This window comes from Panthera tigris, chromosome B1, assembly GCF_018350195.1.
Source record: "Panthera tigris isolate Pti1 chromosome B1, P.tigris_Pti1_mat1.1, whole genome shotgun sequence".
Classification (NCBI taxonomy): domain Eukaryota; kingdom Metazoa; phylum Chordata; class Mammalia; order Carnivora; family Felidae; genus Panthera; species Panthera tigris.
Genome location: NC_056663.1, coordinates 39984553 through 40009583, shown reverse-complemented (window position 1 = coordinate 40009583; position 25031 = coordinate 39984553). Strand labels below are relative to the sequence as shown.

Genomic DNA, 25031 nt, shown 5'->3' with positions numbered 1-25031 from the left:
CAGAGAGAATATACAAACGGCCAGTGCTCAACATGATTAGTCATTAAGGAAATGCAAATCAAAACCACAGTGACCTACCACTTCACATCCACTAGGATGCTATAATTAAAAGGACAGAAAATAACAAGTGTTGGCAAGGCTGTGGAGAAATTGGAACCAACATGCATTGCTGGTGAGAATGTAAAGTGCTGCAGCTTGACCTTGCTTCAAATGTTAAACATCGAATTATTACGGGACCCTGCAATTCTACTCCTAGGCATTTACCCACATGAAACATGTCCACACAGAACTAGTACATTCAGAGCATCATTATTCATAATAGCTAAAAAGTAGAGACAACCCAAATGTACAATGACTGATGCATAGATTACCAAAATGTATTTTATCCATAAATGGGATATTGTTGAGCCATAAAAAGGAATGAAGTGGTGATACATACTGCGATATGAATGAATCCTAAAACCATACTAAATGAAAGAAGCCAGACACAAAAGACCACACAGTGTATGATTTCATTTATATGAGATGTCCAGAATAGGCAAACCCAAAAGGACACAAGGGTGAGGAGTAATTCCCAGGGACTGGAGAGAGAGAGAGAGAGAGAGAGAGAGAGAGAGAGAGGGGGAAATGGGGAGTTACAGGTAGCTAAGGATTTCTTTTTGAGAAGATGGAAATGTCCTGACATAAGATTGTGGTTAGGTTGTACAATTCTGTGAATGTACTAAAACCCATTGCATTGTATACTTTAAATGGATGAGTTGTATGGTATATGAATTCTAACTCAAGCTGTTTTTAAAAGTAGGTACAAAGTTAATGTTCACTTTGATACAAGCTTTAAAACAATCATTAATTATAAAAAATAAATAAAAATTTGAAAATAAAAAAATAATAGATTTATACAGAGGTAACTTAGTTGTAACTTTTTTCATAAATTTTATAACTAAATAAATATATTTTTCTTTCTTAATAGTAACATTAAAAATTATAAATAGCATGTGACTTCATGTAAATATATCAACAAAATTTAGCACAGATTGTACTTCCAGTTTGAGTGACAATATAAGTTGAAATGTAGATTTTTTTTTTTTCTCTAACATATTTCTTTCATTGCCATTATGTTTTTTGGGTAAATGGAGACAGCTGTGGTGTTATGGAAAGATCTTTGGACTTAGCATTTGCTAAAGCAGGATAAACATAGGTATTCAGTCTCTGGTCTTGAACAAATAATGTCATAGAGCATTAGTTTCAAAAACCTTAAAATGAGGATCATACTAGGGTAAAAAAAATTTTTTTTTCTACTATTTATCATAGTTTGAGAGATTTTCCTAAGAAAAATAAGCATAGGTATATTCACAGGTGTTTTAAATATGTCCACATGACACATGTCCACATATGTCCAACATGTCTAATGCTTAGTATTACATTGAGAAAGTGGTTCTCAATCTATACTGTTTGAAGGAATTGAAATTTTAATAGCATTTATTATTTATTGGTGACCTTCAAAATATTAAGTGATGGAGGTCATTGAAATATTAACTGAAAGGCTAATGTTAACTTTTTTCTTGATATATTTCTTTTGTCTGTTTAAAATTGTGTCATTGATTTTGACTTTTTAGATATTATTGTATCTAAACATTATGTTAATTCCAAGGTAGCATATTCCTCTATAATTTTTTTTTTTAAATGTATCAACTGTAGGGGCTCCTGGGTGGCTCAGTTGGTTGAGCGCCCAACTTTGGCTCAGGTCATGATCTCACAGTTCGTGGGTTTGAGCCCCGCGTCAGGCTCTGTGCTGACAGCTCAGAGCCTGGAGCGTGCTTCAGATTCTGTGTCTCCCTCCCTCTCTGCCCCTCCCCCACTCATGCTCGCTCGCTCTCTCTCTCTCTCTGTCTCTCTCTCTCTCTCTCTCTCTGTCAAAAATAAATAAACATTAAAAAAAATTTTTTTTTTAATGTATCAACCGTAGGGGCACCTGGGTGACTCGGTTGAGTGTCTGACTCTTGATTTCGGCTCAGGTCATAATCTCACGGTTTGTTGGGATCAAGTTCCACGCTTTGAGTGTGGAGGTGGCTTAGGATTCTCTGTCTCTGCCTCTCTCAAAATAAGTAATTTTATTTTTTAGTTAAAAAAATAAAATAAATATATCAACTGTATGTTACAACTTTTATTTTTTTAATGTTTACCTTTAATTTTTTTTAACGTTTATGCATTTTTTGAGAGACAGAGAGTGAGTGGAGGAGAGGCAGAGAGAGAGGGAGACACAGAATCTGAAGTAGGCTCCAGGCTCCGAGCTGTCAGCACAGACCCCGATGCAGGGCTCAAACTCATGGACCATGAGATCATGACCTGAGCCGAAGTCAGATGCTTCACTGAATGAGCCACCCAGGCATCCCAATTTAATGTTTACCAACGGAGAGAGAGTGAGTGTGAGCTTGAGTGGGGGAGGGGCAGAGAGAGAAGGAGACAGAATTTGAAGCAGGCTCCCTTCTGTCAACACAGCCCGACATGGGGCTCAAACCCATGAATGTGAGATCATGACCTGAGCTGAAGTTGGATTCTTAACTGCCTGAGCCACCCAGGTGCCCATTTTTCTAGTTTGTTTTTTTGGGGGAAATGTATGTATATATACGTAATATACGTTATATATGATGTATATATAAATATGTGTGTATGTATGTGTGTATATATATGTGTGTGTATACATATATGTATATATACATGCATATTTTATGATACTCTGGTAATAGGTTGATTTTAGAGAAATCTGCGAAAATTGCATCCAATCTCCAGACTGAGTTCTTTAATTGCTTGGTATGTGGTAAATACATTTTTATGTTGCAGTTAAAGGATAGATTTCATTTTTTTTTTAAGCTTGATAGCTGCATGATCTTAATATGCTAGCTTTTTCTGATTTGCAGAGATCCTGCATATTTTGATGAAAATTGGCTGAACAGAATCAAAACCGAAGTAGGAGATAATTGGAGGCTAAAGGTATTTTCTTTTTATTTTTCCATCTGTTAAATGGTCTTTTAGTAGTATGTGTGTAATGTTTGTTGGAATTTTATCTGATGTGTCCAGTGAGCTTTAGAAACCTAGACAGCCTGTAGTGAAATAATCCAGAATTAAAGATTGAAGGTAACCTGAGGTTGCTCACAAAGATACATAGTGTGAGTTAGTAAAGCACCATGACTAATGGCATGGACTCTAGAGCCATAGTGCCTGTATTCATATCATAACTTTACATTTACTGTCTGGGGAAGTCCTCCTAACTGTTCTGTACCTCAGATTCCCTATTTGTAAAATGAGGATAGTAAAAGGATCTACCTCACAGAAATAAATGAGTTGGTATATATAATGTACTTAGGATAGTGCACATGTAATGTTAGTTGCCGGTGGTGTTGTTACTAATAATGAGAAAATACTGATTATAGTTGACTGAGTCCAGAGCACTCACAGAATGAAATATTTTCATTTTTATCCTAGTAGCCTTAAGTTCCATTATTTCTCAAGCTTCTTTGACCAGAACCCACAGTAAGAAATACAGTTTACATTGCAGCCTACTGTCAACTAAATGTATGTGCAGATATAGTTCCCTTAATCTGTGCACTGATGTTTTGATTTTAAAAAACATTAGTTGCAACCCACTAAATTATTTTTTTAACTTTATATTTTGAAATAATTCTGGAGTCACAGGGGATGCAAAACAAAATGTGGAGAAGTTCTGTGTACCTTTCACCCAGTTTCCCCAGTGGTTACATCTTGCATAACTATAATACAATATCAAAACTAAGGAACTGACATTGATGCAATCCAGTTTATTCAGCTTTCACCAGATTTATCTATGTTTTTTCGTGTTTTTGTGTACAGTTCTGTGTAGCTCTATCGATACGTGGTTTCCCATAATCACAATGAAGACACAGAGTTGTTTTATCTCTGCAAGTCTCCATGATGCTGCCCATTTCTCTTTGATATAGATAGGTTGAGACTCAGAAATGCAAATGAGTAAGCATGTGAAGCCCCTGGACTTAAGATATGTTAAACTTAGTTTGTCATTTTAGTTCTTTTTTTTTTTTTTAAACATTCATTTTTGAGAGACAGAGTGAGACAGGGCGTGAATGGGGGAGGGGCAGAGAGAGAAGGAGACACAGAATCCGAAGCAGGCTTCTGAGCTGTCAGCACAGAGCCCGATGTGGGGCTCGAACTCAAGAACCGAAAGATCATGACCTGAGCTGAAGTTGGACGCTTAACCGACTGCGCCACCCAGGTGTCCCCTTTTTATTTCTTTCATAAAACACATATTTGATGAACAATATTCACTGATTGCTTAAATATTGAGTCTGCCAACATTTAATTCCCTTTTTTAAACTAAGCTAGAGTGAATGAACACTGTTTAAGCCACTGTTTTAATTTCTAAATAATCTTTGAATAAGAGGCAATTAAATTATTACTTTTATATGGTGTAACATGTATAAAACAATTGTGGATGTTTAAAATAATGCTACGAGAAAACATGAATAGACACTTATCTAAAGAAGACATGCGGATGGCCAACAGGCACATGAAAAGATACTCAACGTCGCTCCTCATCAGGGAAATACAAATCAAAACCACACTCAGATATCACCTCACGCCAGTCAGAGTGGCCAAAATGAACAAATCAGGAGACTAGAGATGCTGGAGAGGATGTGGAGAAACGGGAACCCTCTTGCACTGTTGATGGAAATGCAAATTGGTGCAGCCACTCTGGAAAGCAGTGTGGAGGTTCCTCAGAAAATTAAAAATAGACCTACCCTATGACCCAGCAATAGCACTGCTAGGAATTTACCCAAGGGATACAGGAGTACTGATGCATAGGGGCACTTGTACCCCAATGTTTATAGCAGCACTCTCAACAATAGCCAAATTATGGAAAGAGCCTAAATGTCCATCAACTGATGAATGGATAAAGAAATTGTGGTTTATATACACAATGGAGTACTACATGGCAATGAGAAAGAACGAAATATGGCCCTTTGTAGCAACGTGGATGGAACTGGAGAGTGTGATGCTAAGTGAAATAAGCCATACAGAGAAAGACAGATACCATATGGTTTCACTCTTATGTGGATCCTGAGAAACTTAACAGAAACCCATGGGGGAGGGGAAGGAAAAAAAAAAAAAAGAGGTTAGAGTGGGAGAGAGCCAAAGCATAAGAGACTCAAAAACTGAGAGCAAACTGAGGGTTGATGGGGGGTGGGAGGGAGGGGAGGGTGGGTGATGGGTATTGAGGAGGGCACCTTTTGGGATGAGCACTGGGTGTTGTATGGAAAACAATTTGACAATAAATTTCATATATTGAAAAAAAAAAAATAATGCTACGAATCATTTTGCGTTTGCTTGCTATCTCGACCAAAGAGGGAGTTCTTTACCCAACTTGCATGCACAGAACACACACATAAACATACATCCTGTCTTCATCTTTAGTATCATTAGTGTGACAGAGACAGTAATATAGAGAAGGGGAAAAACTATCATATTCTTAATATTCAGAACTGGGATTAATAGGAAATCAACTACCATTTTATTATTATTTTTTAAATGCTTATTTATTTTGAAAGAGAGAGAGAACAAGTAGGGGAGCAGCAGAGAGAGAGAATTCCAGCAGGCCCCACACTCAGTGCAGAGCCCGACATGGGACTCGATCTCATGAACCAGTGAAATCATGACCTGAGAGACCTGAGCCAAAATCAAGAGTTGGACACTTAACCAATTGAGTCACCCAGGCGTCCCTCAACTATCATTTTAAATGAACACATTGATTTTTAAGACATGTTAATTTTAAATGTTAAAATATGAAAAAAAAAAACCCCAAACATTCTAAAATAAAGGAAATAAAGTATATTGTATATTTGCCATGTCCCCAAATCTTTCTAGAAATATGAACATATTCGTTTTCTTTATGAGCTTTTTTTAAATAAGTTTTCAGTTTATATTCTCCCTTAGAAATAAATACGTCTGATTGCAATGGATTGCACTGCCATGATTGAGTGTCTGTTACTTGATAGTCACAGGTTCTACTGTGACTTCTGTCCTACTGTGTACTTCTGTCCTAGGACATCTTCAGCTACTACTGTTGGGTAGGGACAGTTAGGGTCAACAGAATCCTGTCGTATACACATTTAACTTAACACAGTATCAACCGAATGAGATGGGTCAAAAAAAAAAAAAGGAAAAAATAACAGCTTAAAATAGTGCAGGTTATCGTGCCTGTCATTTCACTCAGATAACATATAAGCCAGTGAACCCTTACTTTAGAGTGGCTGAGTGATAGGAAACATGTTGGTCCCTCACCCTCTCTTGCTTCTAGAGGATGCTTCTTGTACCACAAGTATCTTGCAGTGCCGTGTGTTGTACTAGCATTTCAACATAGTATGTTTTTAACCATATGGCTCCTCAGTATTTACTTTGGTGCTCAACTGAACAATCAGCAGTCCTTAAAAAGAAACAAAACAATCAGCAGTCTTTTCTGACAGTGAAGAAAATTTGGAGACATTTCCAAACCTGATTTTGACTGTAATTTTCGCTTAATGCTCTAATTTTAGAATTTAACCTCTATGTGAGATGCAACTCCATTTTTCTAGGGAAGACAGTACTAGAGGATGTTTTCAGTAAGGATGGCACATTTTTTTCTTTACTTGCGGAAAATCTGATACTTTTAATCTTACTGTTAAGTCTTGTTCAATTACCTTCCAGTTTCTGTCAGTGTGATCATAACATTGAAAATTTAACATGATTGGAAACTTAATTTTTTTATTATAATCTCTTGAGATCACATAAATTAAGCCACTGATAGTCCTTTTTTGGTGATTATGGAATTCACATATGCTGTTGAGTTTTATTTTTTATATTTATGATTAACTAGAATGATTAGTTGGTTCAGAAATTTTTTATGTTAAATTATATTTTGATCTATGCTTGACTTTTACCCAGTTGTTTTATCTCTCTCTGAACAGATAAGCAATTTAAAGAAAATTTTAAAAGGAATCCTGGATTACAATCATGAGGTAGGAACTTTTTTCTCACTCTGCTTAGAAGTATTACTATAGGAAATTTAATTTTACAATATTTTGCAGTGGTTTCGAGTAAAGGAAAATTTACCTCAAAATTAAAAAGCAGCTTATCTTCCATTGTTTTAGATGTTGGTTCAAACAACTATCTGTTAGGTGGTTACTAAATAGAGGCTCTTTTTCACTGTAATGTGGATAGTGTGTAGATGATTATTAATGTTATACTTTACTTTCTGCCATATATGAACTCTCTCCTCTTCTCTTATGAAGGTAGTTTAGAATCCAGGCATTATAACCAACTCCCTTGCTTACATTAGTTTTATTCCGTGGCAAACCTCCATCCCTAGATTAACTCAGTTTATCCTCTGAGTCTGCATCAGAACAGTCAAGGTATTAAAAATCAGGCAGTGGAACTAGTTTTACTTTAAATTTCATGATCACAGATAATCAAATGAACACAACAAAGCATAGATGCCCATGTTACTTTCTTAACTGTTTTTACCCCATGAACTTACCTTCATTTATACCTACATCTATACTTGTATCATTTATCTTCACAACTCAGTAAGTGGTCCAAAACCTATAAGTCATCCTATAGTCCTTCCTTTTTTAAAATATTGTCATAAGACCTAAATCTCCAAAATAAAGCTTTTTCCTTCTTTACTGCCACTACTTTATACCATGCCATCATTAGCTCTTGCTTATATTTCTAGAGTAGTCTGACTGGTAACCCTGATTTCACTCTTGCCCCTCTACAGTCTGTTCTTATTCTTCACTCTAAAACCAAAATGATTTTTAAAAATGAAAATTTGATTATGTCATTCTTCTCAAAAGTTTTTCATGGTTTCCTATTGAGAATCAAATTCATAGCTCTTACCGTGAGCCACCAGGTACTGTGCTCCTTGCCCTGCTCACCTGTAACACTAGTGCCTTATTCATCCTGCTTGTGTGCTTCTAGGATTTTCTTTATTCACTGTAGGGTTATTAGATAGGAACCTACCCGTTTGTCTGCATATATTTCATTTCATTTGGGACCAGTTTCCCCATAAAGGAATCCTCTGTTTCCTTCCTGATACAGGTATTTGGCTATCAGCATTTTGGAGTTAAATGATATTAAATATAGGCATGAATCTATATTTAATCTCTGCTCCTTCTGGTGCTCCCTTGTTCAGAACCTCTCTGGCTCTGCTTTGAACTTCAGAGAATTTTTCTTTTGGGAGCTGGTGAAGGAATCAAAGTATTCAGTTTCTTTTCTCAGTGTTCATACCATATACCAGATTGGGACTAAATTTCTAAATCAAGATCATTATAATTTAGCTTATAGGAGGTAAAAATAGAAATTGAAAGTGAAATTGACGTAATAGCTCTGCCCTTAGCAATGAGTTTCTGGTGCTGATGAGCTAATTTGTATCAAATATTTTTATTTGGACATATAAATGTAAATGCAGTTCTAATCCTTTTGTCTCTATTCAGATTTTAGGACAGCAAATTAATGACTTTACCCTTCCTGATGTGAACCTCATTGGGGAACATTCTGATGCCGCAGAGCTTGGAAGGATGCTTCAACTCATCTTAGGCTGTGCTGTGAACTGCGAACAGAAGCAAGGTAATTTATTTGATGTTAGGGTATGCATTTAAAATAATTAAGCAAAGGAATACATATTGTATAGATTGTATATAAATCACTAGTACAAACAATAGCATCTTCACAAGGCCACCCTCAAACAATGCCATTTTCTATGATTTTGCTAGTACTTTGTTTGCAAGCTTAAAAGAGTTTTGCAGCTTAGAATAAATTTGATTATGAGGATTCTCTCCCTATCTGCAGGACTATATAATTCTTTGAATTAGATTAGTTTTAGCTACAGTGAATGTGATGAAATTTACTGTTAATTGGAGAATGTCCAGCTAAATTAATCTCAGTAATAATGGTAATGTTATACTGGATCAGTTTAGCTCTGGGAACTTAAAATTGGATACTTTAGATTGCAAGTATGAAGGATTTATTTCACAAATATTTACCAAACTCCTGCATTATGCTGGGGCTAGGAGCACATTGCCAGATAGAGCAGACACGGTACCTTCCCTTGTGGAACAGGTTGGTGAGTGGAGGGAGGGCAGGAAGCAATGTCACACATAATAACTGTGTGGTCTGAATGGGAATGAGTGCTGTGAAGGTAAAGTGTAATGGGCCAGGGAAGTTATTTAAGCAAAGATGTGGAGATGGATGAAGAGTAATCTGAGTAGTAGAAACTGAATGTCATAATGACTTAGGTTATCTTTGAGAGACTGAAAAAACCCACCACTATAATTAGAGAGTAGTAAGGAAGGGATGAGGGGTGATGAAATAGAAGAAAGGTACATAGGGACTACTCCAAACAATGAGGGCACAGCGTTTTACTGTTACTGTATGAACTTCGTAGAAGACGGAGGTTTTTATGTTTTTAAACCCAAAGATTTTTTTTTCTTATTCCTTCTTCCTCACTCCTGGTAATGCAAAACAGATTTTTATTTAAATTGTCTATACCTTTTCAGTGTTCTAATGTGATAAGTTTAATAGCTGTCAATATTGTTTTCTTGAAACTGTGACTAGTTTTATTGGTGTGTGATCCGGGAATTTTTTTCTAACAATATATTTATTTCTCTTTGTCCTCATTCCTGTTAGATTTTAGTATGCATGCTCTTACAGTAAGTTTTAGTTTTCTTTATTCAGTTTAAAAATTAAAATGGAGAACTTTCTACATTTGTGATTTTTATATATTACTAAGATGTCTAAAAGTTTTTTGCCAAAAGTTAGAAGATTGCTATAAATAAGATTCCAGACACATTAAATTTCTAAGTAGATGCTTTGATTTTAAAAGGTGTATGAAAATTATTTAATGTAGTTGACTGAATTCAGATAATGACCTCTTATGTGCTTATTCTGTTAGGAGATTCACCTACTCTTGGAAGCAGCATACCTGTTAAGAGTTGACCAATTATATTTATCACAGGAAAAGACAAGAATGTTACCTATATTCGTAGTCCTATGGAAAGCAATCATAATATTTATCCAGATTCTCACACAGACCAAGAGTCCTGTGTAACACCTAGATTCATTTTTTCCCTTGAAATTGTGTATAAATGATGAAACCTTTGAACAGGATTTTAACATCTTATTTATCCAGAGGGCATTCCCTGTTTTCAGAAACATAGTTGAGAACCAAGAATCAAAGTAAATGAATTCCTGAGTTCAGATTTTCAGTGTAATGTGAGGCTTACTAAAGCGGCTCTGCCATTTACTACCTGACTGACTTTGGACTAGGTACTCAGCCCATTTCCACATCTACAGAATGAGGATACAAAACCTGATAGTCGTGAGGAGTAAATGAAATTGTATATGCGTATTTACTTTGTAATCCATAAAGTGCTATACGGATAAAAAAGCTTTTATGTTTAGATGAGTTTTTCAGTTACTAAAAGTAAGGAGCAATTGCTCAGAACGTTGACTTAACATACATTTATGTTGGCCATCTGTCTTCCTAAACAGGGCAAATAAATGGTGGTAAAATTGAAAAGGCAAATATTAGTAATATAAAACATACTACTAATAATTTCTAAGTGTCTGTCTTCTGCCTGGTACTTTATTAAGTACTCATAGAACAAAAAAAATATACACATGAGGAAAACTAAGTATTACATGATTTGCCCAAGGTTTCTGGTTTGTGAAAGGCTAGGCAAGGACAATAACCTATGTCTCTCCATGTTTAAATCATGCTCCTCATACTCACCTGCTATAAATTTTGGCCTTAAAAAAGCTGTTTTCAGGATGAACTCTGTGACATAGCACACCTCATTCATTGCCTCATAGATCTGCACCCAATAATCATATATATTTATATTTTGGACACAAGATTTGTGAATTTTTTTTCTTTTCAAAATTTGTACATTAACGTAGTTGTCATCATCATTTTATCATGTAGCATTTTACGGTGTTCGCGGGGAAGGGCCTTGACGTGGCAACACCGCTTCTTAACTAACGCTTCCCCTCTCACACCTTACTAACTTCCTTACCTCCCTGTTCCCACTGTTAGTTTCTTCACTTCCAATAGGCTGTCATTAAGTTTCCTTCCCCATTATCAGTGCCACTGCTTTTTCTTTTCCATGTTCACAGTCTTTTATTTTGAGGGCTGTTAGTCATCCTAGCTATGCCATTTTCTCCATAGCCCTGGGATTCTGTGTGTAGTAGCTTTGAACAGAACATCTACAAGCACTCCCTTGCATTCCAGCACTTAGAGGATGCTCCTCATTAACATAACAGAACAGGAAACGGAGCTCAGACTAAAGAATTTTTTTTTCCCCAAATAGTGGTTCTGATACATTCCTACTATTGTCCTAAGAAAATACCTGTGACTTAAGTGTGTTGTGTATGTTTGTGTCACCACACATTTGATTGGGTACAAGTATCCTAAGAACAACACTTGTTTAAAAACATGTTTTTTAAAATCTTTGGCATCAATAACCAGGATGTCAGAATGTCACAATTTAGTAGTGTTGTCAAAATACTTTGGTTTTGTTTGTTTGTTTGTTTGTTTGTTTTTAATAAGTTGTCTGTCACACACAGCTTTATACACCTTGGCATTCCAAATACATGAGTCTCGTAAGTTCACTTTAACAATTTCACAGTAAGACTCCCATCATGTAATACTTGAAGTGTAGAGACAAGTTTTTGGTGTACGTATGGAGAGGATTTTTTGGATGTATGTGGAGAGAGGCAGGTTGAGACTAAAATTTCCTAATTATTCTTTTAAATGTTTCTTATTAAAATGTATTTACCATGTTTGTTAGAACCCACCTGGCCTGTTGATTTTATTTTATGCTTAATGCCACTTTTTCCATTCATTGTTGGATTTGCAAATAAGGAAAAGTACTTCTAGGGCTTTGTTTTTAGGAGACAAATAATTTTTTTCAGCTTTTTCATTACTGACAGCTGAGAGATCCTTCTCTTTTTTTGGCAGTGGCGAGGGTAAGATTGATGAAGTTGGTACTTCAGCTTATTAGAGATGTGTGAATTTTAAAGTCCAGGGCTATGCAATATTTATTTTTTTATGGTATCAGTTTCTATCTTAATTTCGTCTTAATTCATTGTCCTAAGCAACTCTCCGGTTTATTAAGATTTTTCTATTCTATAGCAGAAAATATTAAGGTAGAAATTGTACACAGTGCAGTGCTTTGTCACACAAGCATAAGGCACAGACCTCAGAGTTATTTTTTTTAACTTGTAACAAAGTATAATGTGAAAGATTTCTAAATTTTAGGAATAGCAATAAGGAGTTCTTTCCATCCTGGCTTTAGGCTTTGCCAATTCATTGTCTTGCATTCCTGAGATACTGTATTCCTGTGACCTTTAGCTTGTAGCCTCAAACTTTGTAAATTAATGGGGTGGTGGGTGTGGTTTCTTAAAGAAAGAACTACTGTAACTTTCAGCCTTTACTTTACCTGTGGTGCAGATATTTAACCACTTATGAAGAATTCCTGGGAAGAGTCAAAACATGGGAGACTACTTATAAGAATTCATGAAGTGTAAGCCTTTTACTCCCTTGAGTATCTTTAACTTGAACAGTGACATTCCAGATTATTCTTGTTTTCAGAGTACATCCAAGCCATTATGATGATGGAGGAATCTGTTCAACATGTTGTCATGACAGCCATTCAAGAGGTACGTTGGAACTTTAAGTATGTGTGAGAAATTAAAGGAGCAAATAGGAATATGAATAGCAGAAGTAAAGATTTTTAAAAAAGATTCTCATTTTTTTTGAGAATTTTTTTTCTTACACTTACAATATAGCTTGCCTCATTTTTATTTTAAAAAATCATACATTTTTCTCATTTTTATTTAAAACTTAAACATTTGTCTTTAGGTATATTCAGTAACTGTTCCTAATTTTTAAAATTGCTCTACTGAACTAGGAATAGTAGACTAATTCCTAAAGCCATTATAAATACATATCTTAAACCAGCAGTGTACCTCACACTTAATTATTAGTTTCTTGTTTGGCAGAAAATACGTCTTCAACTCCAACCATACCCAGAGCAGTTTCTAGATGAATATTTATACTGAAACTGTGGGGAAGGAAAAATATCTTTTTCCTCTACCCATCCAAATTCGCAGCTGGGACCTCTATTAACAAAAGACAGATTAACAAGAAAAAGGGTACAAATGTATTTAAAGGATGTTTTACATTACACCAGAACCTTCTTAAGGAAATGAAGACTAAAGACGTGTTTAAACCTGAGTGTTTTGATGCTAGGTTTGATGAAGAGTGGAGAATCATGGAAAAATGTGATAGGGCAAAAAAGGGTTTGAGCTAAGGATAGTAACCTGGGGAAAACAGCATATCCTATTCATTCAGAATCCTTTCAAAATCTATCTTTAGAGATAAGGATGCTTCTTTCATCTGAGTATAGGGAGAGCACCTCTCACATGAGGGTCTTATGACCTTCTTCAGGAGAAGGTAGAAAATCTTTCCTGTACCTACTCAGATTCCTTCAGCTTGAAATATTCAGTATGCCAGGATGCCACATTTTGGGATAGCATGTCCTCAACTCCATCAAATGTGAAACATAAAACTATAAAAGTAAAAATAAAATGTAGATTAATATAACCAGTTTATCTCAGGATGTAAGAATGTTTTTGATCATAAAAGGGGAACAGATTGTTAGGGGTACTAGAAAACAATATAGGATGTGAATGTGCAACTGACAGAGAAAAAATATAACAAACATGAAAAATGCTAAGTGCAAATTAAGTAAAGTTGTGGTTTTTTAAAAATCTGACCAAATGACTATAAATCTGGAGGTTCCCATTACCCCCTCAGGGTGCTGATTCACAGAACTCAGGAATGATGACAGTATTATAGCAGAAGAATACAAACCAGAACCAACTCCCCCCACCCCCAAAATGCATAGAGTGAGGTCTAGGAGAGTCCCATATGCAAAGTTTCTGTTGTTACCTGTCCATAGTATCAAGGCATACCACCACTCCCCCAGCATATTAACATGTACTGCCAACCAGGGAAGCTCACCTGAGTTTTCATGTCCAGAGTTTTCATTGGGGTTTCATTATGAAGGAATGATTGTTTGGATCTGTGACCATGGGGTTGAACACAGTTTCTAGCTCTCCTCCCCATCAGAAGTCAGGCTCATTATCAAGTGATAATCTGATACATCTGGTCTTCCTGGCATTACCAGCCCCCAACTGGAGTCATTCATCTTTTTAGCTTAAGCTACCTAGAGACCCACAGATCATAGATACTCTTTATCAGTTAGGAAATCCCAGAGATTGAGAGGCTACTTGCCAGTAACGGGACAAAGGCCAGCCAAATTCATTACTACACAGGACGTTTCAAAAAAACAAAGCTTTGAAAAGATCACTTTAGCAGTCAGCTCTGATGGTAGGAAGATAAACTGATACATCTTAAAATCATGTCATATTCTTTTATATCATGTAAGATATTAAGTCATGAGTATTAAAGTATCAAAACAATGATCTCTTTTAAAAAAAGTTTTTTATGTTTTTCTTTTACTTTTGAGAGAGACAGAGTGTGAGTTGGGGAGGGGCAGAGTGAGAGGGAGACACAGAATCCAAAGCAGGCTCCAGGCTCTGAGCCCTCAGCCCACAGCCTAATGTGGGGCTCAAACCCACAAACCATGAGATCATGACCCAAACCAAAGTCAGACACTTAACTGACTGAGCCACCCAGGCATCCCTCAAAACGAGTACCTCTTAAGCAAGATAGCAGATTTTGCTCTTAAGTGGTCCTGGACTTTGCTCTATCGTCATGAGGGATCCAGCTTTCTTGTCTGCCATCCTTAATATATGATTCCCAGGTAGTGGGAGCATCTGTGGGAGTGGGAGTCATCTGTGGCTTCTCAAGTTCCATCTATCACATTCACATTTCCAGCCATCAGGAAGGATTGAGGGGATACTTATTCACTTCCTCTAAGTAAACTTTCAACAATTCTCACTCCTATTAGCCAGATATTACTCACACAGCTACACAGGGAAACTGGGAAATACGGTCTTTTTTTAATTTTGAGATAGAGAACAGGAGAGGGACAAAGAGAGAGGGAGAGAATCCCAAGCAGGCTCCATGCTGTCAGCACGAAGTCCAGCGTGGGATTCAGTCTCTCAAACCATGAGATCATGACCTGAGCTGAAATCAAGAGTCAGTTGCTCAACTGACTGAGCCACCCAGGCACCCCTGAAATGTGGTCTTTTTTTTTTTAATTTTTTTTTTCAACGTTTTTTATTTATTTTTGGGACAGAGAGAGACAGAGCATGAACGGGGGAGGGGCAGAGAGAGAGGGAGACACAGAATCGGAAACAGGCTCCAGGCTCCGAGCCATCAGCCCAGGGCCTGACGCGGGGCTCGAACTCACGGACCGCGAGATCGTGACCTGGCTGAAGTCGGACGCTTAACCGACTGCGCCACCCAGGCGCCCCTGAAATGTGGTCTTTATTCCAGGTAGTCATAGCCCAACCACAATTTGAGGAGTCTGTTATTAAGCAAAAAATAGGAAAAAGAATAAGGAGCCACTAACAGTTCTGCCTTACAATAATTGATCCTACAATTCTATTTTTAGGAATTTATCCGAAGGAGATCTGAAATACAGAGATACATAATAGTAATAGCAAATATTCATCTAGCACCTACTATGTGCAAGATAGTGCTGGTACTTACTAAATACAATACATCTATTAACTCTTTTAAAATTATAATTAATACTACTGAAATGTACACTTAAAATTTTAAATGGCAAATTTTATGTTCTATATATGTTCATACATATAGTATGTTCTACTACATACTACTACATGTAATAGTTCTACAACTACATGTGGTTCTACATACCACAATAAAAAAATGAAAAATTAATTGTAATGTTTTGAGGTATATACTGTTATTATCCCCATTTTATAAAAGGGAAAGTGAAGCATAGAACTCAGCAGTAGGGAGACAGATAAGTAAATTATGGTAGAATAATACTTTGGCATAATATGTAGCATTGAAAACATATAACAACATGGGTCAGACTGGTCTAGGGAAACAGAGCACATGAGCAATAGAATCCCATTTCTGTTAGAGATTAAGATGAGTGAAAACAAACTTGCAAAATGTTAATTATCTCCAAGTGGTTGGATGTTCTATATTCTTTTCTGTATTTGCCAGTTTCTCTATAATAACAGGTTTGCATCTATAATCAGAAATATTTTTAAAATTAAAGTCTATGACCAAGCGATTTTTAATTCTACATATCTAGCCCAAGGAATTATTTAGAAATTCAGACCAAGATTGGGTACAACAGTGTTTTTCCAACTATTTTATTTATTTATTTATTTATTTTTAAGGTTTATTTATTTAATATCTACACCCAGCATGGGGATTGAACTCCCAACCCCAAGATCAAGAATCAGTGCTCTTCTGACTGAGCCAGCTAGGCACCCCCAAGCTATTTTATATTAATAGAAATATGAAAATAATGTGCATCCATTAGTAAGCAAGTGTTTAACTTAGGGTACCTCCATCTCATGGAATATTATATAGCTGATAAAATTTTTTAAAAGTATATTATGACAAAGGGAAAACATTTAAAATGTCACGTGAACAAAGTATATAAAATTATACATACAACTAGATTTTAAAAATAGATTATATGTCTTTATGTGCGTATTCCTTTTATGCATTTAACACATACTCTCAAGCCCTTAATATGCACCAGAAGCTATAGATACACCAGAAGCATTCAGGATACAATTGTGAAAAAGACAGACATGGTCTCTTGCCCCAGAAAGTCTAAGTCTCATGGGAGAAATGGCTAACCAAGCAATTCACGTACATTTAAAGCATTCAAAATGAAAAGTACCATGTTGGGGAAAATATTAAGAGAACCTCCAAGAAGTAGCTAACTCAGCTTGGGGACTTAAGGGAAGGCTTCTCAGGGAAGGTGGCATCTCATCTGAGCACAGAAGGATGAGATGACATAACGAAGGGGTAAAAATTGTTCTAAAGTCCAGGTGGCAAGAGAAGCAAGACCTGCATGGAATGTTGGAGGTATTGAAAGAAGGTGCCTGTAGCAAACATGGTGAGGTAGGAAGTGCTTAGAAATGAAACCAGAGACCTAAGATCATTAGAATATTGAGCAGTTTTAGAGATTTGGGACTTTGGAAACCAATGAATAGATTTTAAGGAGAAAATACACTGAAGTCTGTATTTAAGAAAATCCATATGATGAGAAGAATGGTTTGGAGGAAAACCAGGTTAGAAAATGGGAGAGCAGTTGAGAAACCTTGATAATTATCCAGCAAAGAATGACGGAAGCCTGAACTAGGTTATGGCAGGGTGGAGACAGGTGGACGGATTTGAAAATTGTTAGAGCTTGAATCAATAGGCTTGGTGATTGATTGGACCTAGCGGGGAGAAGGTGTAGCTGGATAGAATAATAGAAGAAGGGCTTTTTTTTTTTTTTTTTTGGCACATTCTATTTGTATTTCTTTATTCAAGTACTAATGACTTAGACTTTTTTTTTTTTTTTTTTTTACCATGGTAAAATACATATAACAGAAATTTGCCGTTAGTAACATTTAGTGTGCTCATAATGTTGTGCAAGCATTGTCACTGTTTAGTTCCAGAACTTTTTCCATCAGCACAAAAGGAAACCTTGTACACCCATTACACAGGCAATTCTCATTTCCTCCTTGCTCCAGCCCCCATCAACCAGTAATTTGCTTTCTGTCTCTATAAATTTCCCTATTCTGGATATTTCATATAAATGGAAACATAGGATATGTGACCTTTTGTGTCCAGCATTGTTCATTTAGCATAATATTTTCAAGGTTATTTTGTAACATGTATCAATACATATTCCTTTTTATGCTGAATAATGCATTGTATGGATGTGTAGCATTTTGTTTATCCATTCATCAGTTGACAGACATTTGGGTTGTTCCTACCTTCTGGCTATTGTGAATAATGTTTCTGTGAATGTTAGTATATGGGTTGTTGTTTTTGAGAGGGAAAGAGAGACAGCTGGGGAGGGGCAAAAGGAGAGGGAGAGAGAGAGTGGGCTCTGTGCTGGGCATGGACGTGGATTCAATCTCACAACCATGAGATCATGACCTGAACTGAACTCAAGAGTTGGATGCTTTAGGAACTGAGCCACTCAGGCTCCCCAGGTTTTTTTTGTTTTTGTTTTTGTTTTTGTTTTTTTTGTTTTTTTTTTTTTTTATAAAACACCTATTCTGCCTATGTTGAAATTGAATTGCTTGGTCATATGGTAATTCTCTGTTTAACTTTTTGAGGATGCACCAACTTCTTTTGCATGGGTGCTGAAGCATTTTACATTCCCACCACCAGCACTAGGATTCTAGTTTTTCCCCTCTTTGTTAACCCTTGTTGATGTCCATCTTTTTTATAATAGCCATCCTAGTGGGTGGGAAGTGGTATCTCCTTGTGGCTTATTTGCATTTCCCTAAAGGCAAATGATGTTGAGAATCTTTTCATGGGATCATTCTTTGGAGAAATGTAAATGGTGGTCAAGTAAATGATAAGTCTTTTAATTCTTTGAATGGTAATTGGAAGAAGCCACAAGTAAGAGAAGGACAGATGTTGATTTATAAGAGAGAGGATGATAAATGGTACAGGGTCTGTGAGAAGCTGGGAAGGGACTGGGTCAGGGAGCACAAGTGAAAGGATTAGCCTACTATGGGAAGAACAATACTTGTATTACAAGATTGGAGAAGGAAAGGATGGGCATGAATGTTGCCAATTTTGTGGATTAAGACATGGGAAATTCTTATTTGGAGACAAAGATTTTTTTTTTAAACTTGTTTTATTTTTTATTTTACATCCAAATTAGTTAGTATATAGTGCAACAATGATTTCAGGAGTAGATTCCTTAGTGCCCTTTACCCATTTAACGCATCCCCCCCCCACAGCCCCTCCCGTAACCCTCAGTTTGTTCTCCATATTTATGAGTCTCTTCTGTTTTGTCCCCCTCCCTGTTTTTATATTGTTTTTGTTTCCCTCCCCTATGTTCATCTTGGAGACAAAGTTTCCTGGTGAAGAGTATGGGGGTGTTGGTGAGGTTTGAGAAGTAGGAAAGGTTTAGAATAATCTCTGAAGGGAATAAAGAGACTGCTGACTGGGGAAGCATAACTATACTTTGGGGACAACTTTGAAGTCACAGTTGAAATTGGAAACTATGTATTAATAGTGTTTTAGGATTAAAATATTTTTTGTTTACTGTCTCAGTACTTAGCAGTCAGGATTTATGGTCAGAACAGACAGGTATTTGGATTGATTCTAGATTGAGATTTTGCCAGGAAGAAGAAGGAATGGAGGTAAGAGAAGTGATGATATTGACAAAAGTTATCAACATAATAGACGGTGAAAAATCTAGGCTAGAAAGAGAAGGTAGTTGGTTAAACAAATGATGAACCATGGAAGCTAAATCAGTGGAGGAAGATTGCCCAAAATAAGATGATGTTAGCAAAATAAAGAAGAGTAAATGTGAGCAGACAAAAACAAGAATGTTTACTATAAAGTCTAAGCAGAATAAGAAAGAAAGTGATGGGTTCCGACTGGAAACCTGGGAGAAAGGAGGGAGGTAGAGGGCCTGGAAACCTCAAGCGGAGAAGCACGTAAACTAAACATAATTGAATGAGAGAGCAGGGATGACAGAAGGTTGTGTTCAGAGTGTAGGACACCTAGGTTTTTATTCAGAAGTGTTGCTGTGTTATGAGGAGGACTTAACTGCAATAATGGGAAAAGGAAAAAGATGGGGAAGAGATCACTCCTAGTATTTCTGCCACCTGCCTCCAAGTCAGATACCCACCTCTCTGATAATCTGTCACAGCCCTTATCACACTGTGATGGTTTTTTTCACTTGACCTATGCTACACCCATGGTTGGTAGCTTCTTAAATATTTCAGAATTATAAAAGGTGATTATTGTAGATGGTAAAATAATGATTTTTCCTTTTTATATTTTTAATGAATTATATCTTCTCTACCATGGGATTATTTTTTCAGTTGGAAGAAGTCTTAAAAATCTTTTGATTAATATTGTCACAATAAAAGCATAAACATTGAAGCCAGTATTTTTTGCTCTTCCTAAGATTTTTTTCCCCCTAAGGGACTTTGAACTCTTCTCATCCCATTAATATAGAGCAGTGATTCTTAAACTTCAGTATGCATCAGAATCAGCTGGAGGACTTTATTAAACATGTTGTTGAACCCTAACCCCAGAGTTTCTGAGTCAGTACATCTGGGCTGGGACCTGGTAATTTGCATTTCTGATGAGTTTCCAGACAATGGTGATGCTGTTGTTTTGAGAACTTCACTTTGAAAACCACTGATAAGAACAAGGTACAGCTGAACATAACATTTCAGGTCACTCCAGATTGGGATTAAAGGCTGAAATTATAAAATCTCTCAACAGAACATCCCCACATTTCTAATTGTCCCCCTTTCTTTTGTCCTTCAGACAGAACATAAGAAGGAAGCAACAGAAAATTGAGACCATTTGGGTCTGCCCCTGACTTTTGTCACAGTCAGATTTTATCTTTTTCTCTCCTAGCCCCTCACACTTTATGGATCCTTTCTCTTTGCAACACAAGGGTGAGAGAGGCTAAGACATAGATTTGTGTGTGCATGTGTTATAAACATCAGCCAACTCATTTTGGCTTATATTGATTTATATTGATGTTGCCCATATTTATTCTTTAGAAATAGTTACTTGTGTTGCTGGGGTTTTTTTTGTTTTTTTTTGTTTTTTTTTTACTGAAAAGTCAGTTTTAAAATATTTAGCCACTTCTTAAACTAAAAGACTTGTCTTTTTAGTGATAAGAATACTTGATTCTTATGACTGGGCCTACAGTGAAAATGAGCACCAGAATTTAGACCTATAATTTTATTTATTTTTAATGTTTATTTATTTTGAGAGAGTGTGCGCGTGCACACGAGCGTGGGGGGAGGGGCAGAGCCCAACTGTCAGCCCAGAGCCCAATGTAGGGCTTCATCCCACAAACCATGAGGTCATGACCTGAGCTGAAATCAACCAACAGAGCCACCCAAGTGTCCCCTAGACCTGTAATTCTAAATGAAGGCATTATTCTAGAATGAAAAAATATTCCAGACTGAAAAGTTTTAATGTGTAAGAAAATGTTCCTTTTATGTTTGTGTTTTCATTTTCATTTTTATAATTTTATGGTGATTTGGGTATTCGTTTTGTTATGTAAGTGCGTTTTATATGATGTCTTTTTTGCCACATAGTTACAATCATTTAAATCTTAATTTCAGCTGATGAGTAAGGAATCTCCTGTTTCTGCTGGAAATGATGCCTATGTTGACCTTGATCGCCAGGTATCTCATTTTGCATTGTTTTTATCCATGCAGGGATTGAAAAGAATAAACCTTATATATTCACAAAAAGAATGTTTCATTTGAAATTGCTTATAGAATATATTGGTTTAATTCGTTGTTTTTTACTAAAATTCAAGAGCTTAAGCTACTTTACTAGTGGATATTACACATTAGTAATTAAATTTGTAATTTGTAATTAAAATATTGCATAACCCACTTTAAATTAACTTAAAGTCATTGTAATTTGTATTTCCTAGTCATGATTTTTCTTTTTCCATTAGTGATATCTTTCTTCATGCTACATTTAACACACGGCATTTCCTGAAAAATGGCATGCATTTAATCTTATGATTTATTTATAATACAAAATACCTTTTATTTCACATTATTCTTCCTTTATCTTTGTGAGAAAGACCGTTTACCCTTTATCTTTGTGACGAACGGTCAACAGATACTTAAATGCATTAAGGAATGTACTATATTTTTAAAGGAACTCTGTGGTGTATTCTTGTGGTTTTAACCAAAAGTTATTTTGTAATTTTAATTACTACTTTTCAATAGAATACTCTTAGTTACATTGTCAGTTTCTATGTTCCAACTATCCTGGGACATCTGTCCCAAAGGGTGAACAGATATCTTCACATTACCCTCTCTCATTTCTTCCCCATGGTTTCTAAATGTTTTGTAGGAAAGTCTTTGGACATATGATTTTAACCCAAGTTGTAATTTGCTTCCCTTACTTTGTGATGTTAGGTTTTAAAGGTGTTACTTTTTTTTAAGTTTATTTATTTTGAGAGAGAGAGAGAGAAAGAATGCATGTGTGAGCAAGGGAGGGGCAGAGTGAGAAGGAAAAAGAGAAAATCCCTTCGGTGGGGGGGGGGGGGGGTCCGGGGGGGGTGGGGGAGGCTGGAACCAGAGATCATGGCCTGAGCCTAAATCAAGAGTCTGACTCTTAATGGACTGAGCCACCCAGGCACCCCTAAAGTTTGTTACCTTTATGAATTTTTTTGTATCTATATTACACAGAAGTTTGGTCATGTGAAAGGAAAAGCCACTATAATTTTTTAGCCAATTTTTCTTTTTTTTAATTAAGTAATTTTAATTAATTAATTTTTTCATGCTTTGCTAACTTAGAGTTTATATAATAATGGGACACAACTTAGAAGTGTTTGGTTTGTGTTGAGAATCAGAATAATAATTTAAAAACTGTTATGCAAACTAACATAAAGGTTTAATATGACTGAAGAACTTGGGTTGAAATACATCGGCTATATATTTCAACTATGGAAACCCCTATCCTCTAGCACATGAATATTTTATCAAGGTAAAATTTCTCACTTATTACAGAATCAACATTACCAAGAATCATGTAGCCCAGATAGGCAAATGTAAGAAAACTTGATAAAAGGAAAGTACCAGATGCAGAGAATCTGAAAAAACAAGACTTAGGACTAGAAGATACTCAGTTAGAAATGCCTTCTTTTGACTCTCCAGAAGGATTCTCCATTTCTCCCTGCCCCTCAGAAAGAAATGGGACGGAAATGTTTTAATTCTTTATTGTACCTATGTAATTATTAACTGTTGCTACTTCATATTGAAATGTTTATTGTATCTCTTTGTTTGTAACTAGTTGAAGAAAACTACGGAGGAACTAAATGAAGCTCTGTCAGCAAAGGAAGAAATCGCTCAAAGGTGCCATGAACTGGATATGCAGGTAAGAGATCTGTTCTGTGTACTACCTATTTGAAATGCACCATTATAAGTAACACCAGATATACTGTGTACTACCATGTAGTATAGTTTGGCTGTAACACAACCCTAATTAAAGAGAAAAAAAGGGAAAACAGGTTTTTGATTAAAAATAGACTAATCAAATATGTTAGCTTTGTTTCCTTCTTGCAACCCTATTAGATTGATAATAACTGAATGAAAATGGCATAAGGACCCAAGAAAAGAAAGGAAGGATATCAGTGCTAGCTTTAGGGAGGAGTGGAGATTTTTAAAAGCCCTGATTGTAGTGTTTTCCAGTATCCAAAATATAAATACTCTAATTTACATGCAGGCCAGCTTCTTGTAGAGCATGTGACTCTTGATTTCAGGGTTGTGAGTTTGAATCCCATGTTGGGTACAAAGATTACTTAAAAATCTTTAAAAAAAAAAAAATTAATAGGGTAGGTAGATTTCAAGAAGTCACCAATAAAAAGACAGAAAGTAAAGTGAAATTAGTCAGAGAAAGACAAAAATCATATGACTTCACTCATATGAGGACTTTAAGAGACAAAACAGATGAACATAAGGGAAGGGAAACAAAAATAATTTAAAAACGGGGGGGGACAAAACAAAAGAGACTCATAAATATGGAGAACAAACTGAGGGGTTGTGGGAGGGGGGATGGGCTAAATGGGTAAGGGGCATTAAGGAATCTACTCCTGAAATCATTGTTGCACTATATGCTAACTAATTTGGATGTAAATTTTAAAAAATAAAAAAATAAAATTAAAGAAAAAACAAAAAAAAATAAGAAAAAAATATTTGGGATTTACCTCAAAATTAAGGAGGTTGGGGGCATGGAGAGAGGTACAAATAAGACATAACTGACCATGTTTTGATGCTTGTTAAAGCTGGGTTATGAATATACTTAGTTCATAATATTTTATAATAGAAGCACTTTACTTTGAAAGGCGTAGGTGTTGGTCATTGCTTTGGATGCACATAGGAGGAAGTATAATCATAACACACTTGTTGGGTTAGAAGGTAAATAATATTATCTGGTCACAATAACATTAAAGTTATACACTGGGATTGGTAAACTACACCTTGTCATCTGTTTTTGTAAGTAAAGTTTTATTGTAGCACAGCCTTGCTTTTTCACATCTTGTCTATGACTGCTTTCATGCTGTAAGGACAGAGTTCATGCCACAGAGACCTATGGCTCTCAAAGCCTAAAATATTCACTGCTTGATTCTTTACAGATGAGTTTACCAAACTTGGTATAGACATACTGCAAAGTGAATGGCAGGGTTGCAGACAGGTTATGAGAATAGAAGGGGTTGCCCTATGACACACTTAGTTCTGCAGAAAATAGTAGTAATACACTTGATACTCTGATTTCTAATGTAATAATATAAACCAATTTCAACATTTAGAATTGTCCTAGAGAGAAATGTTATTGTGAAAGTAGAGGTGCAGGTAATAGTAGTTGAGAAGTAAATTAGGATAGGAGCCATGAGGAACACTAATGTTCTTGTCTTACCAAGAAGTCAAGAACCACTTCTGTGGCACAGCAGCTATTACATGGCTGGCTCCTTCTAGTCATCCAGTCTCAGCTCAAAATCACATGATTAATTTGGCATAAAATATGTATTGGGCACTTAAATGTGTGAAGTACTAAATTAGGCCTCCCGGAAAGGCTTTCCATGGTCCTGTAGTCCGTGGTCCATATAGTAGGCAGATGAGTGAGTGCATAAATGGGTGGGGGATTGAGTGGAAGGAGTTAGTAAGTAGTTAAGATTGCAGAGGTGACCAATGAAGGAAACAAGAATAGTGATATAGCTGTTTGTGGAAAGGAAGGATGGCACAAG

At 36.1% G+C, this 25031-nt stretch overlaps 1 protein-coding gene and 1 long non-coding RNA gene across 8 annotated transcripts in view; one reads left to right on the top strand and one right to left on the bottom strand.

The window, feature by feature from the left end:
* HOOK3 (hook microtubule tethering protein 3) overlaps window positions 1–25031 on the top strand; it is a 114665-nt gene that overhangs the window by 26045 nt on the left and 63589 nt on the right. For all 7 annotated transcript variants that reach the window (XM_042983346.1, XM_042983344.1, XM_042983343.1 and 4 more), the window contains 6 exons: window positions 2919–2991; window positions 6993–7043; window positions 8520–8652; window positions 12677–12744; window positions 21388–21450; window positions 23081–23164. In XM_042983346.1, the coding sequence (XP_042839280.1) occupies window positions 2919–2991; window positions 6993–7043; window positions 8520–8652; window positions 12677–12744; window positions 21388–21450; window positions 23081–23164 (472 nt within the window). The remainder of the gene's footprint in view (window positions 1–2918; window positions 2992–6992; window positions 7044–8519; window positions 8653–12676; window positions 12745–21387; window positions 21451–23080; window positions 23165–25031) is intronic.
* Window positions 6380–12691, bottom strand: LOC122237896. Its single transcript, XR_006216630.1, has 3 exons — window positions 12525–12691; window positions 8549–8635; window positions 6380–6472 (listed from the first exon to the last, which is right to left on the bottom strand). It is a non-coding gene; the product is annotated as an uncharacterized LOC122237896 (long non-coding RNA).